The sequence below is a fragment of the Trematomus bernacchii genome, unplaced genomic scaffold (assembly GCF_902827165.1).
Source record: "Trematomus bernacchii unplaced genomic scaffold, fTreBer1.1, whole genome shotgun sequence".
Taxonomy (NCBI): Eukaryota; Metazoa; Chordata; class Actinopteri; order Perciformes; family Nototheniidae; genus Trematomus; species Trematomus bernacchii.
The window spans coordinates 260218-282436 of NW_022988050.1; the positions used below are offsets into that span (position 1 = coordinate 260218).

General features: G+C 39.1%; 3 protein-coding genes and 2 non-coding genes across 5 annotated transcripts in view; all 5 read left to right on the top strand.

Moving 5' to 3' along the window:
- The first annotated feature begins 503 nt into the window (after positions 1-503).
- On the top strand, positions 504-7685 carry rsl1d1 (ribosomal L1 domain containing 1). Its single transcript, XM_034119978.1, has 9 exons — positions 504-591; positions 849-988; positions 1779-1917; positions 3283-3431; positions 4213-4314; positions 4962-5055; positions 5220-5351; positions 5464-5589; positions 6985-7685. Exons 1-9 carry the CDS (start codon positions 520-522, stop codon positions 7123-7125), a joined length of 1095 nt encoding a protein of 364 aa, XP_033975869.1. The 5' UTR covers positions 504-519; the 3' UTR covers positions 7126-7685.
- On the top strand, positions 1498-1627 carry LOC117474151. Its single transcript, XR_004555091.1, has one exon. It is a non-coding gene; the product is annotated as a small nucleolar RNA SNORA55 (small nucleolar RNA).
- LOC117474152 lies at positions 4364-4493 on the top strand. The gene has a single exon (XR_004555092.1). It is a non-coding gene; the product is annotated as a small nucleolar RNA SNORA55 (small nucleolar RNA).
- Positions 7686-12699: 5014 nt separating the features above from the next.
- On the top strand, positions 12700-13516 carry LOC117473981 (transmembrane protein 238-like). Its single transcript, XM_034119962.1, has one exon. It carries the CDS (start codon positions 12756-12758, stop codon positions 13218-13220), a length of 465 nt encoding a protein of 154 aa, XP_033975853.1. The 5' UTR covers positions 12700-12755; the 3' UTR covers positions 13221-13516.
- Positions 13517-14929: 1413 nt separating this feature from the next.
- snx29 (sorting nexin 29) overlaps positions 14930-22219 on the top strand; it is a 172215-nt gene continuing 164925 nt past the window's right edge. Inside the window, exons 1-4 of the mRNA XM_034119891.1 lie at positions 14930-15312; positions 17523-17587; positions 19121-19173; positions 20103-20227. Coding sequence (XP_033975782.1) covers positions 15306-15312; positions 17523-17587; positions 19121-19173; positions 20103-20227 — 250 coding nt within the window. The 5' untranslated portion in view covers positions 14930-15305. The remainder of the gene's footprint in view (positions 15313-17522; positions 17588-19120; positions 19174-20102; positions 20228-22219) is intronic.

Sequence of the window (22219 nt, forward strand, 5' to 3'; positions counted from 1 at the left end):
TTTGTCAACAGATTATAAAAAAACTGTAAACTATATTTGATTCTACCATAAATGTGCAATTTTTGCTTTTAACATTTTAAATGTTATGTTCGATCTTTATCCATCATTTTACTTTACTTGCCAAGGTGTTTAGATTATTCGTACAACATTGTTTTTGCTATTGTTTGACAAAGAAACACGTGAGAGAATAAGATATACAGGATTAAATGACACGCTGTTAATAGATTTGCAACAGTTAGAGAATAGAAAGAAGGGAATTATCAGGAGAAATTAATAAAATATGACATATTAATAATTAATTAATAACATTTAAAAACACTATTCTATCCGAGCATCTTCTAGGAAAGACATGGGAAGTAAAACAAATGTTTTAATTAAGCTAAAGAAATATTAGAAAGAAATTAAGAAAGCCTGATTCATTTATTTGTCTTGAAAGACAACGCTCAGTCCAGCAGGTGGCGATAGTGCGCCTCTGAGCTGCCAACCAACGAAGAAGAAAAAGGAATCTACCCATTGCGCATGCGTGTGGAGTTTACACGTGAAGCAGACAGCATGGCGGAGACAGCAGAAGTTGGGCTAGACCGGACCCAGGTAAAAACTGTTTTCTTTGTCGTGTAATACATTTAAACTAATTATAAATATATAATGTGTTAATAAAAGATTAAATAACCAAACCATTGTTATTATTCGGTTGTAGCTATAAGCTTTCTAGCATTAGTTAGCTTGTTTTCTTTGCTGTTTAGCAACGAAGCTAATTCAAAGCAACATGTCTGGATCTCTTGAAGAAAAATGTAGTCTGTCGGTGGGTTTTCATGGCATTTTATAACTGGATTTGATGTCTCTGCCAGGTGAAAAAGGCCGTCCAGGCTTTGCAGGCTTTCCTGAAAACCAAGTCCACCGGGGACTCGCTGTTCCTGGACGACACTCAGCAGATCAGCCTGCTCTTCACCCTCTGGAAGATCCCCCCGAAAGCACAGACCATCCGCATGTGAGTCCACTGACAGCCATTACAGCTGCCTTCATGCCTAATCTGTTATTTTACAGTCATATCAAGTGACTTTACTGATATTGACATTATTCCACCCTTTCCCCAGGGCCAGCGGCCTTATAGCCCCTGTTTTACATAACTTAATAACATCTGACTATAACTTCATTTGTAAAGAGTTTTTGAATCAGAAAATGCCTCTACAAATTGTTAAGAGGTATTTTTGTATCTGCTCTCTGTGATCCTACTAAACTTTGATACTTGTATATATTACTAAATAACAGATTACTGATCTTAATTTGAAACTTTGTAAATACTTATTTCCTCTTAAATTAAAATAGAGAGCAATAAATACCTCTAAAAATGCCTGGAGGTATTTTTGATATATGTACAAATCTGCTTTCTGTGTTTCTAATAACCCTCCATACTCATATATATTACTCTCTGTGTGTGATTACTAACCCCTTTAGAAAAACATAGACTAACCATTTTAGTTTTTAGTTATATGAACAGCACCTTAGCAGCCCGGTTCATTCTGTGAAGTGTTTGAACCGGACAATATTTGGTGCCATAGAGATTCAACGTAAATCCAGATGGACCTCCTCTACCCGTGGAGCCTGTCTCTACAACTTTGAAACACAATATGTCATGTTCATATGAAATATACCGGCCTTTCTTCTACATGTACTACAGTGCTTCTTTTCCAGTGCATGGATGGTGTGAATATGTCCTGCCGTTGCTCTCATCGGATGCTCTTTTATTGATAATGTCTTCTCTCCCCCCCCTCTCTCAGTCCGTTGCCCCATGGCCAGCGGTCGGACACAGAGGAGGTTTGCCTCTTCACCAGAGACGAGCCCAACATGACCTCAGATCAGACCATCAGGTTTTATAAGAAGCTGCTTGCAGAGAAGGGAGTGAAGAACATCACAGAGGTGAATACCAGTCAGAGAAACACTCAAATAAAGACGGATACTGGTTAGATTATTCCTTCATTGCATTTAGCTGACGCTTTTAGTATATAAGTGCTTAGTTAGTATCTAAGTGCTTAGTTAGTATCTAAGTGCTTAGTTAGTATCTAAGTGCTTAGTTAGTATATAAGTGCTTAGTTAGTATCTAAGTGCTTAGTTAGTATCTAAGTGCTTAGTTAGTATCTAAGTGCTTAGTTAGTATCTAAGTGCTTAGTTAGTATCTAAGTGCTTAGTTAGTATCTAAGTGCTTAGTTAGTATCTAAGTGCTTAGTTAGTATCTAAGTGCTTAGTTAGTATCTAAGTGCTTAGTTAGTATCTAAGTGCTTAAGTTAGTAATCTAAGTGCTAGTTAGTATCTAAGTGCTTAGTTAGTATATAAGTGCTTAGTTAGTATCTAAGTGGTTAGTATCTAAGTGCTTAGTTAGTATCTAAGTGCTTAGTTAGTATCTAAGTGGTTAGTTAGTATCTAAGTGGTTAGTATATAAGTGCTTAGTTTAGTATCTAAGTGGTTAGTATACAAGTGCTTAGTTAGTATCTAAGTGGTTAGTATATAAGTGGTTAGTATGTAAGTGCTTAGTTAGTATATAAGTGCTTAGTTAGTATGTAAGTGCTTAGTTAGTATATAAGTGCTTAGTTAGTATATAAGTGCTTAGTTAGTATATAAGTGCTTAGTTAGTATATAAGTGCTTAGTTAGTATATAAGTGCTTAGTTAGTATATAAGTGCTTAGTTAGTATATAAGTGCTTAGTTAGTATACAAGTGCTTTGTTAGTATACGAGTGCTCGAAGTGGAGTCGAAAGAGATGAGCTTTCAGTCTGTCTGAAGATGTGTGAGCTTTCTGCTGTCCTGATGTCAATGGGGAGCTCATTCCACCATTTAGGAGCCATGATAGCAAACCCACCTCATTACCAGCTGTATTGCATTTACATTTTTATAGGAAAGTTATAGATTATGGAAGATGTGGATATTTTTACACCAACACATCTCGTGGCTGATAACAATAAGACATTAAGTTTTGTTTGACTTTTTAAAGGAGTCTGTAGCATGTAATGTATGCACAACTAGTGGAAACAAGGCTAAAATGTAACAAGCAAAGATGGATGACTTAAACAATTCCTTAGCTCTGACTTAACCACATTTAACAGACATCACTTCTGTTAACACAACACTAAACTAAACATTTTCGAGGTTATTACAAACTCAAGATAAATTAGATGGCAAACAAAACACATCCAACTAACATATTAAACATTGAGCATCCCCAGTTGTTGGTCTACATTCTGCTCTTTCTATTGATTGTTAACCACCTTCATGCTGTGTCTTGTTTCAGGTCATCCCGTATAAAGTCCTGAGGACGGAGTACAAACCTCACGAAGCGAAGCGCCGCCTGCTGAGCAACTTCGACATGTTCCTCTCCGACGACCGCGTCCGCCGCCTGCTGCCGTCTCACCTCGGGAAACACTTCTACCTGAGGAAGAGGTAACACCTTCTTACTCCTGTTGACCGATTGGAACTCTTTTAATACCTTCATGTTGCAGATTCATGTTTAACCCTCCTGTTGTCTTCGGGTCAAATCTGACCCATTCACTACTTTCATCAATCATAACTTTTTTGTTTTACATTCGATTGCATTAAGGCTTTATGATATCCTTCACAGTAGACATTTGAACATATACAATGGCTGATCACCACTTTCATTCCATTTTGGATGATTTAGTCAACTTTGTAACACCATGGTGTTCCCGGTCAAATGACCGCCATAAAGAAAAAGAATTAGTAACCATCCGGATCAGATAAAACACACACACACACACACACACATACTCTAGAAGTGTTCCCCCCCCCCTTATGTGCCTATCCCCCCACATGGATCACACCTGGCACTCACACACACACACACAGAGAATAATTTGACACATTTCCCGCTCTTATGTGCCCATCCCCCCCACATGGATCACACCTGGCACACGCAATACATGTTCAGTGTCTATTCTTTGTATATGTACTGCAGTGTTTCATGTATCCCAGTAGTCTGATACAATATGTACAGTTTGAAAGGGTGTTAAATGAAATTTGGTGACGATTCATGGTTTTTGTGTTAATGTAATAGCAGTTAAAACAGGACCGGTCAAATTTGACCGCGAACACCAAAGTAAGGGGGGGGGGGGAAACGAAGACAATAGGAGGGTTAAACGTCTTGGTTAAGCATTTGATTCTTTGTTCTCCTAATGCATTGTTATGTCATTCTTGTTTTTCACAGAGAGCCGCTGTGTGTGAACATGCTGAGCAAAAATCTGGCCAGAGATATTAGTCGAGTGATCCAGGGCTCCTACCTGAAGGTCACCAACAAGGGCTCCTGCTGGTGAGATCCTCTCTCTCTGATACTAACAATTATAGTTTTGATATGAAAAGCACCTTAGCAGCCCGGTTGATTCTGTGAAGTGTTTAAACCGGACAATATTTGGTGCCATAGAGATTCAACGTAAATCCAGATGGACCTCCTCTACCCGTGGAGCCTGTCTCTACAACTTTGAAACACAATACGTCATGTTTTACATTAAATACCTGCATTTCTACTGCTGTCATGTTTCCGCTTCATGGTTCAACTTAACTGGCTCTTTTTCGGTTTTCCAATAAGGAATAATTGTGGTTATTACCTGATACTCTGTTAGTAACACTGAGTTGAAAGGTAACGTTCAAACCGTGCAGAAAACTGATGCACAAATAAGGCTGTTTGTAAAATGCCAATCTTTGTCGAAAGTGATTCTTATTATTCCAATAAACTCAGTATTTTTCTTTGAGAAGCAACTGGTAAAACACTGCAGTACACATCGCCTAACAATTGACAAAGCACAGATGTTCCTCTGTTTGGGTTACTGGGCATCTTAAAGCGGACTGTAGTTGAAATAAGACGTGAGTGGAGTTGAGCCAGACCATGAAGTGGAAATGCATCTTTGGAGTTTCCCACAGTCCCCCTGCATTATCTAACCTAACGGTCCTGTGTCGCAGCATGGCTCGCATTGCCCACGCCGGCATGACCGCAGACGAGGTGACCGAAAATGTTGAGGCTGCTTTCCAAACTGTGTCGACCAAACTACGCACGGTGAGTCTAACAGCACTGCTTGGTGTTTGGAGCCAAACACTTCAGAGACATGTTTTGTATATATCTGAGACCTATAACATATTGATGAAAAACAGTATAACAGGGTTTTCCAGCCACTTTATGCCACCTCAAACTCTAATATATCTTTGTATGTCTCTGAACAGAAAGGACCCGTGATAAAGCTGGTTCACATCAAGACTCAGATGTCTGTAGCGCTGCCCCTCTACACCTCCAACCTGAACCACCTCACTGCGCTGGACGAGGATCAGAAAGTGACAGAGACCGCCAAGCAAGAGGTGAGAACAACTCATCAGACTCAGATAAAAACTCCTGTGCCCCCCCCCCCCCCCCTTCCCCCTTCTTTAAAAGTATCTGTAAATAACCACCAGCTGTGTTTGTGATTCTCAGGCTGCGGCTAAAAAGCTGGCAAAGAAAACTAAGAAGACAGAGGACGTGAAGAAAAGCGAGGGGACGGGGGAAGAAATCCCACAGCTGGTTCCCATGGGAACACCAAGCAAGAAGCCCAAACTGGAGGTCAGTGCTGCTCGATAGAGAGGTGCAGGAATGAGTCCTAAAACCCAGGAGTGTGTTGGCATTTTACCTAGGATTAGAGGTCTGAAATGAGGTCCGTGGTTAACACGAGAGGAAGGGGTTTCCCCATTTTTTTGTATGACATCAAATGTGTCAGTAAACGCTCCACTCGTGAATATCCAAAGCTTCTTAGTGGCTTAAAAACTGCGGTTGCTAACAAATACCTAAATGAGACGACTAAACGTTGAACATTAGCCACCTTTAGCTTAGCGGTGGTGAAGTGACCGTGCTGTAGTTCCTTTTAAAGCTTAACGTTAGCTTTTTACATCTACGCTACAAACATCGTAAAACGTTGTTAATTTGTGGAGATTTTCCTGCTGAATAAAACACATAAGCACTAGGGATGCTCCGATCGCCAATTTTGGGGCCGATCGCCGGAATCATTATCGGCCCATACCGATCGCCAATCCGATCGAGTGGGCGGGGCCTATGGGGATCTTCCATTTAAAGTGCTGTTTAAAACTCAGTTAATGGGGCTCATTCACTGGCGCTTCCACCAACAACAACCAACATCATTATTACATTCAAATGAAGTACATTATTCAAGTTTACATTAACTTGGATATAACACGGGGAGAAATGAGAGGAAGAGCTCTGTTCCTAGGACAAAAGAGAGCGGAAGCGAGAAAGAGACGAAGATAGAGGCAGAAGAAGAGAGAGAGTGGGAGAGAGAGAAGGGGGAGAGAGGAGAGAGAGATGGGGAGGGAGAGAGCAAGAGGACATAGAGCGAGAGAGAATATGAGAGATCAGGATAGCGAGAGAGCGCAGGAAATGCAGACAGAGAGAGACAGAGGAGCATGATAGAGAAATGACGAGGGGAAAAGCCTCATGGCTAACAATACCTACCCTCTTCTACCTCCTCTCTCTCTATCTGCTCTCTCTCTTCTCTCTCTCTCTATCTCTCTCTCTCTCTCTCTCTCTCTCTCTCTCTCCTATGACAGCCCGTCAGTATCTCCTGCAGCTCACTGAATCCAGTAATGGAGTGACCCGAAAGTGAATAATAAATATATTTATAACTAGTTTAGCTTGTTCCAGAGGTAGATCAAAATAGCTAAGTGTGTTAGGTCTAAATCTTAATGTGGTGTTGCTTCCGCTCACCGTTCCGTCCACAGCAGGCGAGCTGCAGGATTTTCCTTTCTGCTTCACACACACGTTTGCATACCGCTATTTTTACTGGTCTTTTTCGGACACCGTTAAAAATACTGCCAGACTGGTCTTGTCGAGGGAGCAATGCTAACCTCCGGGTCGGCTCATGAAAAAGCATCATCACTGCAGCACTCAATTTGAAGACTGATTTTAAATATGTAATCCGACAAATTTTCTTTGTTTCTTTTGCAGAAGACACCCAAGAAGAAGCAGCTGGAGAAGGCGCCCACGACGGCTGGTGGGAAGAAAGGAAGAAAACCACAAAACAAAATGAACAAGAAGGGCGGCAAGGGCGAGTCCAAAGGGAAGAGAAGAGTGCCCAAATTGAAATGATTCTCCTCTTCACACGTTACCTTCAACATGGACATTTGACTCAGAACACAGGACCAGATCGCTCACACTGCTCCATATATATTCAGTCTGTTTTGTCTCGTTATGCCTGGATGATGCAGAATATAAAGTTTGTTATCTGAAATGAACTTAGGCTCTGTTGTGTTTTCTAAAATATAGCCCTCCAACAAAAGGCTTTTCACTGGAAGACAGAGCTAACAATGGCTCTGTGTACTTGTGGGCATCAATAATCCCTTACATGGTGACACGGCCCTGAAACTAGTGAAGCTTAAAGGGAATGCAGCCTTTTATTGACATAATGAATGCAGCATTCGCATGCATTTCACCATTTTGGAAGTCGTTTTTGCAACTTCCATGTGAAAACAAAATAGTTTTGAGAGTTTTTTGCTCAGTATCGGTTATTTTGTCAGGGTTGTTGCTGGATGAGTGTTTCCTAAATCCACAAATGATTGCTTTACCTTATCCAACACCTTTTCTAACTCATCTAAATGTATGTGAAAAGTTGTTATGCATTATGTGAATTAAAATATTTGTGAACCTTGTGTCTGCGTATCATGACGTTTACTCGTGTTTTTATTATTGTCACTACTGGGAGAGGGCTTCACGTGCATTTATATCCAGTCGCTATTTTAAACTGAAAAGAAAGGCCTTTTAGAAATCCTTCTGATGGCTGGTGATTATTCATGTGGAGTTTAGATTCTTTTTAAAACTATTAAAGTTAAAGGTGGCCGTGGGGTAGGTATTTCACTTCAGATACACTTTTTGTTATATTCCATGGAATGCTCTTAACATCCCGATAGCAATGAATACATTAAATGCTTTGACAAAAAATACATACAAAAAAGTCATCTGTGGAAGCCGTGGCGCTGTAAAAAGCACGACCAATCATCTGAGCCGGCCCGGCTAAAATAACTGGATGGCCTACCTGCCTGTCAGCCTAACATCTGTGCACAAACTTATCTCGTGCCCTCATTGGTCATGTGCGCGTTCGTGTGTGTTGGAGGAGGGGCTCTGTAAGGAAGTCTGAAGGAAGAGGCAGATTTTCTCCGGCTGCGTACTTTCAAATTCTAGCGCACTCGAGCTGGTTTCTCCATTCTTACCTACCCTACCTTTAATATCCTTTAGAATTGTATTCTTGACGTCACAAAGGAAAATATTTCCTTTTTTTGACCGCCTTTTGTTTTAGGGAGAGTATACCACTCGGATACTGTTGAAATTATAAATAAATGCAAGTCACAGTGTTTTATTTAAGGTGTTTGATAATCACCAGCAGGCTTGTGTTTAAACCCATAAACACTTTCCTCACCTCTTGTGTCCTTGAACACATGAGTGTTGCCCTAGAGCTCTGTTTGCTGATGGTGGTCATGTATATATCTTCTGTATCCGATGACATCCTTTTGTTCTTATTATCCTCTGGTTTGTGCAGCTGCTGTCAGCTACTCACGCCATATACCCCTACAACTACATCAGCCATAAAGCTTTGTACATGTATGACTAAAGATAGAAACTATAAGCTGCTCTGAGACACTAAAATATTAATTTACAAAAGATAGTATGGATATTTCTTAGGTTTAATTAGTGGTTGAAAGTAGCTAGGTACATTCACACAAGTACTTGTACAATTTGGAGATGCTTGTACTTAAAGGTAGGTAAAAATGGGAGAAACCAGCTCGAGTGCGCTAGAATTTGAAAATACGGAGCCGAAAAAAATCTGCCCCTGCCTTCAGACTTCCTTACAGAGCCCCTCCTCCAACACACACAACGCGCACGGATGAACTCAATGAGGGCACGAGATAAGTTGTGCACAGAATGGAAGGCTGACAGGCAGGTAGGGCTCATCCAGTTATTTTAGCCGGGCCGGCTCAGATGATTGGTCGTGCTTTTTACAGCGCCACGGCTTCCACAGATGAAATGTTTTTATGTATTTATTGTCAAAGCATTTCATATATTCATTGCTATCGGGATGTTAAGAGCATTCCATGGAATATAACAAAAAGTGTATCTGAAGTGAATTACCTACCCCACCCACCAGTGTTACCATGTTTTACTCTTTTATACTTTAACCCTACTGCATTTTTAAAAAGCCAATATTGTTATTTTTACGTCATTAGATTTTTTAAAGTAATCAAAGTTAACTCACTCCACCTTTAGCAGCTGTGATACACGCATTAATGCATCAAAAATCATAATGTACCATAATTAGTACTTTTTCTTGGTCCTTTAAGTTTATTTGGATACCAATACTTTATGACTAATATGCCAATGATAAATCATGAAATATAGTTAAAGGTTAGGCTACCAACATTTAAATAAACATCACTTTTACCAACTCCATCATTAAGGTGATGTACACATTAATGCATCATAATCTAATTGAATACATGTGTTTCTAAGTACTTAATGAGTCCTTTGACTTTTGTACTTTTTTGTACTTTGTAAGAAGTTTATTTTTTATACTAATACGTCTGTAATTCTACTTAGGCATGTAACACAGTATGTTCACAGTTAAGTATCGCTACTTATAATTAAGTACACTATCTTCTTCCCCCTCTGGGTGTCATGTGACAGGATTATCAGCCAATCAGAGGTGATGATGATGTTGTCAACAGGTGGGTCTGTAGTGGGTGTGGTGGGTCGACTAGAATTACAGAGTCACGGTTCCTGAGCACAGAGAGACTCATCCTGCAGACCCTCTTCATCACAGAGAGAGGATATACAGCTGCTCTGTGTGACTGCAGAGAGGATGCACTGACTCAGAGGATCAGCATCACAGATCTGGGGGTAGGAAAGCATTCATTAAATTGATAGTTATTTCTGCAGACTGAAAACCCACCTCTATAGACTGCACCTTGGCAATTTAAATACAAAATAATATGTATACATAGCACATGCTTTAATTTGCCTCCTTATGGTTGCTTTGGAATGAACCAAAAACATATTTCTTCCTAAAAACGAAACGGTGTAAGGTAGTTATCTACTGGTATGTCACACTTATGCATGCTAGTAATTCATTTTTAACACACACACATGCAGACACACAACCATTTGATGATCTTGTCACAGGACTACAGACTTCATATTGGACAACATCAACATAGGTATTTCCGAGCAATCATTATGCATGCATTTGTGAAAAAAAGGGCATTATTTATCTAATTCAATAGTTATATCTGCACACTACATTCTCACCGCTAGCAGCTTCTTGGAAATGAATATAAAGAAGAAAATATGTTTATTTAGCACTTTAAATGGCCTAAATGAAGCTAACGTACTTCAGTTAGCACCTTTATGGCTGAGCATAAGTTGCTTTGGATCAAAACACAAGCTAAGGGTAACGTAATGTAGTTTATTTACAACTTATTTAGAAAATTGCATATAGTTTTGTTTAGATTGCTACGGACCATTTTACGATACCATAACAACAACATAAATAATAAAAGGCAGGATTATCTGTATGCGACATGTGTAAGGTGTATCATTTGTGGATATTCAGTGTCTTTCCTCTTGTGTTGAAGGCTCTCAGATTGCACCCACAAACAGTTAAAACCCACGTTTGAAGACAGCCATGGAGGAGTTTGAAGAAGACTCGTTTCCAGAAGCCTCCGGGAGTCAGAGGCTGTTTCCAGACCCTTCAGGGGCCTCTGGCTGGGCCCACCTGCACAGAACCATCATAGTGCTGGTGATGGGGTTCCTGATGTGTGCAGTGGGGGGGCTCCTCTTCCTGCTGCTGTCTCTGGGGGTGACGGAGGCCCCCCCCCGCTCCGTGGCCTCCACCTGCCTCTCTTTAGGTCTCCTGCTGGGGCTGATGGGCCTGGTGTGGATCCCCGTGCTGAAGGAGAAGCAGAGGGGAAGGGGGTACTGCTGCCAGGCGGCGTGAAAACAAGGGACTCTGATGAGGATTTAAAGGTCACCTATTGTGCAATATCCACTTCTCATGTCTCTTCTACATCAACATGTGTCCCTCTTCTCATGTCTCTTCTTCATCAACATGTGTCCCCTCTTCTTCATGTCTTTCTACATCAACATGTGTCCTCTTCTTCATGTCTCTTCTACATCAACATGTGTCCCCTCTTCTTCATGTCTCTTCTACATCAACATGTGTCCCCTCTTCTTCATGTCTTTTCTACATCATATTTCTACATCAACATGTGTCTCCTCTTCTTCATGTCTTTCTACATCAACATGTGTCCCCTCTTCTTCATGTCTCTTCTACATCAACATGTGTCCCCTCTTCTTCATGTCTCTTCTACATCAACATGTGTCCCCTCTTCTTCATGTCTCTTCTACATCAACATGTGTCTCCTCTTCTTCATGTCTCTTCTACATCAACATGTGTCCCCTCTTCTTCATGTCTCTTCTACATCAACATGTGTCCACTCTAGTCTCTATAAAGATGTACCTCGTGTAAAGAAATGAAAAGTTTCAGGAAACAAAGATTCTCTCTCTTTTCTCCTGATCCATTTATATAAAAACCTGTCTGAAAATGAGCTGATCAGATTTGGCCACTTTTATGATGTCATAACGATGTTTTGGCTTGTGTAACCATTAGCCAATCAGCAACCAAGGTAACCCCCCCCCCCACCTTATCACCTGAATCTCCTCCTAGAGCACCATTGTGTTCTTTGTAACCAAATATCTCTCAGAGGGGCGTGGGGAGGGGCTCCTTATTTTCATCTAAAGTAACAGACAGAGAATCAGCACTTTGGAAACAGGGCTGAAACAGAGGGGATTATGGGTAATGCTGCAATGATCTGTTTTGGTGTTATATATATCTGAGACCTATAATAAAGTAATGAAAAACAGTATATTAGGGAACCGTTAAAGGTCTCCTATCATGCAAAATGCACTTTTTGATGTCTTTTATTCATAAACATGTGTCCCCGGTGGCACTCACGCAGCGTCAGCAAACAAAACCCTCTCTCTTTTCCTCCGTACCCACATCTCTAAAAACGGGGCTACAAAGGAACTGATCTAGATTTGCTGCCGTCTTAATGATGCAACTGCTTCGTTTTTATCATTGTGAAATATTTGATGTGGCTCTTGCTGACAATGAGTCATGTAATGGAGTTACAACAGGTCTGCAGTTATCAGTGTAATGCATGATAGTTATCTGATATGATCAGAGTCGGTATATATAAAGAGCATGACACACACACACACACACACACACACACACACACACACACACACACACACACACACACACACACCACACATCACACACACACACACACACACACACACACACACACACACACACACACACACACACACACACACACACACACACTCTCTCGTCATCATATCATCTGATCAACTCCAATCTTGTAATTGGACGTCAAAATACTTACCTTTCGAAACAGTTAATCCATTTTAGAGTAAAACAAATAATGTGTATTTACATTGTGTTCATCTGACTCTCTCCCTGTGCCCCTCCCCCCTCCCTGTGTGAACTCCTCTGCTGATAACCCCTGCCGAACATTGAACTTTGACCACAGCCGGCTGTTCCCTGAGAGGAAAACACACCACCGGTGTCCTGCAGCACACACACACACACACACACATCTGGATTACACTCTGGGAACTGGTTCTGGTTTCTGGAGGGTCTCCACATGTCTACACCTGTGCAGCTGGAGCCAGTCATGGAGAGGAGTTATGAGGGAGTGGGCCGCTGTAAATGCTCCTTCTGGTTCGCTGTGGCTCATGATATTCTGGGAACTTTCCTCATGCTGGTGGGGGTGTTCGGAGGGCTGGTCGTCCACGATTTGTTCATCTACGTCGGGGGCATCATCATCTTCCTCAGCCTCATCTGGTGGGTGTTCTGGTACTCTGGGAATATAGACGTCCCCCCCGAGGAGCTGGAGGACGACGTGGGTATGATCAAGCTGAAAAACCGGGGGCTGGGTCAGGCCGTGAAGCAGATGTCAGACAGATTCTCCTCCAGGATCAGAAACTCTTTCAGGAGGAACAGACCTTCAAACACTGAGGTGTCGCTGTCCACCATCTTTGAAAGCAACATGTCTTCTCCATCCACATCTCCATCTAAATACCTTGAGAGGAACACATTATCAATATGAACCTGGAAATGACTCTGAACTTGGACATATTTGTTTCCTTTTTGCACGTGAAAGAGATTTTGTGTGTGTGTTTGCTCTGCTAACACGCTCCTGTAATGATTAGACAACACTGAGGTCTTGTCTAGATAACATCCACATGTCAGTTTCCAGCTGATAAGATGTACACTTTGCACACTATAACAACATCATTGCAAAACTTGAAACGACATAATTCATATCTGTCAATATTTTAGTTGATTCATGAATTTTGCAAGGGTTTTGGTGACTGTAAATAGAAAATAAAAGTTATATTAAGAGATTTGTTATGGTGAAGCTGACTTTCTTTTGGATGAAATGTGACTGGAATATTTGAAGCTGCCTTTTTGCAGCAGTGTGAATGTAACCAACACAGCAACAATAACACAGTTTTTACTTATTTATTTTATGAATAATGGTATTAATCCTTTATAATCTCACCTGTTTTACAAATACAGTTATCTATAAAAAGTGCCCATTCCTTGTTAATCATTTTCAAAATAAACTTCCTTCAGGGTTAAGTGTCCAAATGCAAGTAAGGTAATCTGGAGTTATCTAAATATATCTTAATCTGGTTGTGATCCTCTAATAAAATTGCACCACACACACTCATACACGCACGCACGCACGCACGCACGCACGCACGCACGCACGCACGCACGCACGCACGCACACACACACACACACACACACACACACACACACAGTCAACTTTAGATGAGATATGACCAATTTTAGATTAGATATGACCAAGGTGATCAGAGTGCAGATTTAACGGATGATTCTCAGGTCATCTGATTACCACTGGTGATAATCAGAGTTATCTGATCTAGTTGTATAGGAAAGAGCATCATGTCTGTTCTATAATATAAACGACTTTGTTCTGCAGGGTTTCATTTGATTTGCTTGATGAATGTGTGTTTACACAATAGCAAAAGACACAGAATAAAGTTGAGGATGATGGAAATGTCAATCGTTTTTTGAACAAATTGAAATTGAACCTGATAAAAAGGGTATGGGAATTTGTCCAGGGCGTGATCCTGAGCCAAAGGTTGATTGACAGTTATTTTCCTGATATACACACACCATGAATGTGTGTTTATATATAAATACTTACTTTTACCACAAGAGGTCAGGGGTGTGTTTGTGTGATTTCATATTTTTTATTATTACACTCCGTACTGTCAGAATTTGGCTTAAATAACAATTGTGATTTTTGCATTGTGTTTCTACAATAAATGGTAACTGATTGTCATGCTAAGAATACGTTTCCTTGCATGTTACAATATTCACACTCATTGCAAATGTATTCAGTTATATTTGATACACCCTGGCTTTGATTGCATTGTATCAAAAGTTATCAAAGAAATTCAATATTCTTAAATACAATACATATTTAATTTCCATAAAATGCATAATTAGCTGCATCCATATTCGAACATACCGTTTAACTTGACTACAATATACAAATAAAGTCATTTTTTCAAACAAAAATGTGCCCAAAATGTATGAATATTTCTTTAACCACCGGAAATACACAGACACACAGAGGATCAAATGTCTTATTATCAAAAATCTGCATTTAAAAGGTTATTTTGTAATTTGACAATACTTTTACGAAAGAACTACAACTCCCATCATGCATTTCCGGTCATATGACGGCTGTATGTTGTGTCATGTGACCTTGACTTGGCTCTGTCAGCGCGTTTCCCTTTTTTCGCAGTGCCACAGGCTGCTAACTAAAAACAGCTAGTTTCTCTTTTAAAAAACACCTCCTTTTTTTGACAGGTTGTTTAATGGCTTATAAACTAAACTCCGGCTTTTGCTTTTTACATTTTGTCTGCTTCCCGGGCTTTGTACAACTCGTTCATGTCAGCTTGTGGTAGACTCCCAGCAGGCCTCTCTGTTCACCGGGGGATCATCAGTCCTCACGCCGCCCTAGTGTGCTTGCGGCTCGGCCACAGAGGCGGCATGGGCCCGGTGTTTCGCTAGCCTCTGGATAAAAGCTGTCAAATTGTGGAGGAAGTGTTTTAGCTTGGATGCTACTGCTACCGGTGACTGGCTGTCACAATGAACGGTGAGTTAGGTTGTGTCATTGTCTTTTGTTTTGCAGCATATCATGCAAGAGATTCAGTAACTTTAGTATGTTAGATTCAAAGGTTTTACTGTATGTATATGCACAGTAGCTACAGTGTAGTTATGGCAACGAAAAGGTTAAGTCCCAGGCTCCTCCAACAATGCAACATCAACAAATACGAGACATAAAACAATACAAATAGTGCCAGAAGAAACAGAGTACAATAAAGTAGTGCCAGCTTACGTTGCAAGACCAATGTGCAAGTAATGCAGGAGAAGTTAACTATATATACATGTCAAATAAAATACAATAAGCTAAATGTTACACAGAATGTTGCTGGAGTTTATATGCATGTAAAATCGAAAAAGTTAAACGTTAAAATGTAAAATGAAATACTGTACAGTGGGATAGATACAGCTTGTAGTAATACATACAGTTGTGAGTTGTGGTATTTAGTAACTTCAAGATTCAAAGGCTTTATTGTCTAATGTACAGCCTTTTTTTGGACAATAAAAGTCTAAAGGCTCCTCCAACAATGCAACATGGAGAAATAACACTATAAATAGTGCAAGACGAAACAGAAATTGAAATGAAATAGAGAAAGAGAAAGATGCAAGTGACACTGTGTGCATTCAAATGCCGAGATAAGTCAACTATATACATGTAAAAAACGCACAATATAAAATAAAGTTAGTACATCATGTGTTCAGACAGTAAGTTTGGGATGTATGGAGCTACTTCCACAATGTAAATAAACCACAAATGGCTTCTCTGGTTTGTTAAACCTTAATGAATCAATGCATGAAAGAGAAAATGAAAGCCATTCAGCACCTCTCAGATGCACTTATGGTGTTTTTAATGCTCCATTCAGGAAGTCTTTTTATCTGACTCTTATCCAATGCATGACTAACTGGACCACTATAGAACCACATCCCCAACACTTTACTTTGAAAGTGCTAAGTTAACACGAGAAGCAGATGTATTGGCACCAGCAGTAGCCTGGATGTTATAGAAGTCGATTTTAGAATGATAATACAATAACTTCATTTGTAATGCTCCTTTCATACCGGAAATGCGGCAGAAAGTGCTTTACTATAACGAAAATAGCCATGAATTGAAAATAAAAAAGGGATAGAATTCCATAATCTATTTAAACTAAGATGTGACATAAAACATATTGGAAAAAAATGAACTGGAATACATGAAACACATGACATAAAATGAACACTTCTTCTCTCTGGCCTTCTAGTTAGAGCGGAGCACGACTCCTGACCTTTCCCTGTGTTTTTTTTATATATATCTGTTGTAATTTATTGTCTTTTATTGTGATTGTAGTAATGTGTTTTTATTACATGTACAGCACTTTGGCTCGACCAAAAATCGCTTTTAAATGTGCTTTATAAATAAAACTTGATTTGATTTGATTTGATTTGAAAAATAAAACCCACTAAATATTAAATTAAAGATCACAACATAAAAATATTGACCCATTTATGCCGAATACACATTACATATACACAGACAGTACATATATTTCATCGTTAGTCACAGGGAAAAATGACCATAATAAGAATAAATCAGTTCTGTTTTCAATGAACTCTGTGAACAATGGACTGTGAAACACAAGCCCACCACTGCCTATCATCCACAGACCAATATGACTGAGAGGGTAAATCGCACTTTAAAAAGTATGATAGCCTCTTATGTGGATGACAATCACGGGAAATGGGATCAATACCTTCCAGAATTCAGGTTTGCCATAAACTCAGCTGTTCAAGAGACCACAGGTGTCACCCCTGCAGAACTGCAAATTGGCAGGAAGCTTTAAACCCAAGCAAAGAACTGAAATAGTTAATTAGATATTAAGATATTACTCCGTAGAGTTATTTGTGTTCAGAAACATCTTATTTCTTTTAATCTAAATACATAAGAGCACAGTTTTTTCCTAGTAAACTCCGTGTTTTATGTTGCAGACGTACTTAAAGTGACTGTTATATTGATTTTGGTTTATGTCATTCATGGGTGAGGGTTTTTTCATGCTGTAGCAATTCATAAATACGTTTCCTCCATTGATTTCTATGACTTTCTCTAGCAGTTCATCTCCTCTCCCACATGCATTATTAATACAGGAACAAGCAATGACTGGCTAATTGATTTCTCTGAATCCACCATCAAACTGATGTCTAATGACTTCCTGTTTGTCTCTGCAGGTCCTCAGCAGAGTGACTCTAAGAGGCAGCACCTCCTGGAGAGGCTGCTGGACGCTGTCAAACAGGTGAGGGCACATCTCACCTGTAGAGGAATAGGCTTTATTCTGACCTCTGATAGGGTTAATAAATCACCTCACCTTTAAGGGAAAGGAAGGATGATTTGAAGTGGGCTTGTATGAGATACTTATCCATAGAAAGTGTTCTTACTTAGTAGATAAACACACACCTTAATTCCAGCATAAATCAAAGAAATGTACTGCTTAAAAACTCCAGAAATATCAGTATACATGTACACTTTATTTGGAATATTTGTATTGCTTTACATTGCTGTCACACTGTTACATTTCTTTTTATTTATTTGACTAATTTAGAGTATACATATAGTATAAACTAAGATAAGATAAGATAATTAATTAATTCAGTAGTTTAACAGCAACAGGGTAAGAATGAGAAACAGGACCACACAGATTAATACAATTAAAGATACAAATAAAAATGATAAAATAACTATAAAATAAGAAATGAATTAAAATGAAACAAGACATAGAAACGTGCCGCCTTACATCCTTACATAGGTGAAATAAATGAAAAAACGTAACATTTGACATAGATAATAATCGTTTCAGGGGAATCATAAAAAAAGAAAACATCAGTTTAAAACTTTCTAGAGACACTTCCAACTGAAGTTTGATTTCAACGCACAAATCATTCAGAACGATGAATCCATTTATTTTCCATTTGACCACACATCCCTCCTTCTCAGTGTGTCTGGTGTGTGGTTGATCTGGTTTAGCTTCCCGCGTCTAAAACCAACCCCTTCCCCAAAAACAGCAACATAATATAGCAAATTGGAGACAACAAATATATTCAGGGGCGTAAAAACTAAGGTGAGTAGATGAATATTCAACACATAATATTTGTAGACCAAGTATACTAATAAAACAAGACATGTTAAACAATTTAAAGGGAAACAAAACTTATATAACAAACTCAGGTAATGGCTCCTACAATTAGCATATTTCAAGTTAATCACTGGGACGAGATCAATTATCTAACCCTCATTTGTGTTATTAGAATAGTGTGTCAAGACTCACTTAAGGAAGGTCAACTGATCAACTATTATAAGTAAATATTCTGCATTATGTGCGAATATGGTACGTAGATACATGGTAACAAAAAAGTAGAATTTAAGTGGTTTTAAAGAGCCAATCAGTAAGGACACCTGATTTACTTCAAATGCATTTTCCGAAACATAATTGTAAAAAGAAAGTGGGTTCTGCACTGACATTATCAAGGCTAGCCTGGACTATTATATAACCCATGGGCGATGAAAACCCCAGATCAATGCTGCACATCCAGATGAAAACAGGTTTGAAGGAAGCGAGACTTAAGCTTCCTTATAGAGGTCGAAGCAGGTCACTCCTGCTGCTGGGTCACATGTATAACGTACTGTTCATCTGCAAGAGAACATGTCTATTGTGGGGCTTTTTTTTGGCAATTCAGACCCTTTGAAATGTGAGAAATGTGCTCACTGTGTGCTCGAGTCGAGGCGAACAGAGGAGAAGTATTTCATAATCATTCCCTTCATATCTTTGCAGTGCCAAATCAGATTTGGAGGAAGGAAGGAGATCGCCACGGACTCAGACAGCAGGTACGAGAAGCTGTAGGAATACTCTGTAAATGTTAACAAGTATAAGAATCAAAATCTATCTAAAGTTCAAAAAGTGAAAGCGCTCATTATGCAGAATGAGTCTCTAGGTTGTTCTCATGACCGTTATAACACAAATGAACCCTGATACGTGTCTCTTAGTCCTTGAATTTGCGGGTATTGGGGCTTGAAAGTCCTTAAAAATATCTAGAATTGTCAAAAAGGGTGTACCAACCCTAAGGATCATTGTTGCTTTATTGATAAAGTGTCTTTCTGTAGCAATACACATTTTCTATAATGCAGATCAAATTTATATTCAGAAAGCACGACTCTATGTAACTTACCAGTGGTGTCTTTTATCTGAAATGAGAAATATTGGGACTTGTAGCTGTGTTTCATCCGTAAAACATAAGCCCAGATTTCTTGAAGATTCCTGTACTTTGTTATCCCCGTATCATCTGTATACTGACCTGTGTTTATTTAGAGAGATAGATAGATAGATAGATAGATAGATAGATAGATGGATATATAGATAGATAGATAGGTAGAGAGATAGATAGAAAGATGGATAGAAAGATAGATGGATAGATGGATAGATAGATAGATAGATGGATAGATAGATAGAGAGATAGATAGATAGATGGATAGATGGATGAATAGATAGATGGATAGATGGATAGATAGATGGATAGATGGATAGATGGATAGATGGATAGATGGATAGATAGATAGATAGATAGATAGATATAAAATATTTCTGAAGTAGAAATAAAATAGCATTTAAAAAGTACAAAAATATATTATATATACATACAAACATATACATGCCTATTCATTTGATTGTACAGTGTATCTGCCACTGACCGTTTCATGTGTAATGTTCGTTATATTTGAAAACTTCAATAAAAACGTGACTGTGTTATTCCGTGCAGGGTGATCTGTCTGTGTGCTCAGTTCGAGGCGGTGCTGCAGCACGGTCTGAGGAAGAGTCGAGGTCTCGCTCTGACCGCCGCCGCTCTGAAGCAGGCAGCGGGGTTCAGCTCCAAGACTGAAGCAGGTACGATGCTAAACTCAGGTCTAAAGTAAAATAATAAAGCCAGGTATTTAACCTTTAACTCCGAATAGAATTGGTGGATGAAACCCTCTGTAATGGTCACACACACATGCACACAGCACACACAGTGACATTTGACCTCTGCATTTAACCCATCCTAGTACTAGGAGCTGTGGACAAGCAACTTGGACAAAGCTAAATGCTAACGTTGATACAGAGTAGCTTCATGGATGGATTTTGAGACCATTGGCCCCTTCCCACTGACATGTACATAATGAGATTTTCAAATTCTAGCGCACTCGAGCTGGTTTCTCCATTCTTACCTACCCTACCTTTTAATATAAGAACACATTTATATTCATTGAATCACAATTTAACTACAATACAATCTCTCACTGTAAAAACTTGCACACTGACTCAAAATCATTGCTCTATGCTCGATAAGGAGATGAAAAGTATGAAAAACTTTAATATTCAGTTTTATTTGCAGCCTCAGAGCTTATTAAGCCTTTAGAGACATTAGTTTCACATTACACCAAATAGTCTCTACTGCCATATTTAATAACCTTATGCTAATTCATTCCAGACGGAGGAGAAATGCATGACTTCTATAATGGCCGCCGTGTCAGAACCATTAGCATAATATCTGACGTTTCCCTGTTCTTCACGGACAATTAGCAGAAAGGATTGTGGCTGGTCTCGTGGATGTGGAGCTCCGTAATGAAGCCGAGCTCTCTGACAAAAAGACAGAAATAGCTGCCATCATTTCCACACATTGTTCTGAGTTGATATGCTAATCGTATGCAAACGAGAAGCACAACACCCATTCCTTTTAATTGCCACACCTCACACACTTTACATCAAAACAGGCACACTTTTCTGGGGTGACATCAGGTCAGGATGGAGATCTGTGAAAAGAAAAAGTGTAAATACAGCAAGTTGTTCAGGGAGTGTAATCTGATTACAAAAGTAAACAATGACAAAAATGTATTATAACCAGAGGTGGGAAGTAGTGGAGTACAAATACTTTGTTACTGTACTTAAGTACATTTTTCTGGTATCAGTACTTTACTCCACTACTTATTTTTCTGACGACTTTTTACTTTGATTTCTTACATTTTGAACACAAATACCTGTACTTTCTACTTCTTACATGTTGAACACAAATACCTGTACTTTCTACTTCTTACATTTTGAACACAAATACCTGTACTTTCTACTTCTTACATTTTGAACACAAATACCTGTACTTTCTACTTCTTACATTTTGAACACAAATACCTGTACTTTCTACTTCTTACATTTTGAACACAAATACCTGTACTTTTCTACTTCTTACATGTTGAACACAATACCTGTACTTTCTACTTCTTACATTTTGACAATCAAATTACTGTACTTCTACTTCTGACATTTGAACACTAATACCTGAACTTTCTACTTCTTACATTTTGACACAAATTACCTGTACTTTCTACTTTCTTAACATTTTGAAACACAAATACCTGTACTTATCTACTTCTTACATTTTGCACACCAAATACCTGAACTTTCTAGGCAGTCTTACATTTTGAACACAAATTACCTGTACTTTTACTTCTTTACATTTTGAACCCAAATACCCTGTACTTTCTACTTCTTACATGTTGAACACAAATCCCTGTACTTTCTACTTTCCTGATCCATGTTGAACCCCAATACCTGTACTTTCTACTTCTTACATGTTGAACACAAATACCTGTACTTTCGGTACTTCTTACCTGTTGAACACAAATACCTGTACTTTCTACTTCTTACATGTTGAACACAATACCTGTACTTTCTACTTCTTACATGTTGAACACAATACCTGTACTTTCTACTTCTACATGTTGAACACAAATACCTGAACTTTCTACTTCTTACATTTTGAACACAAATACCTGTACTTCTACTTCTTACATTTTGAACACAAATACCTGTACTTTCTACTTCTTACATGTTGAACACAAATAC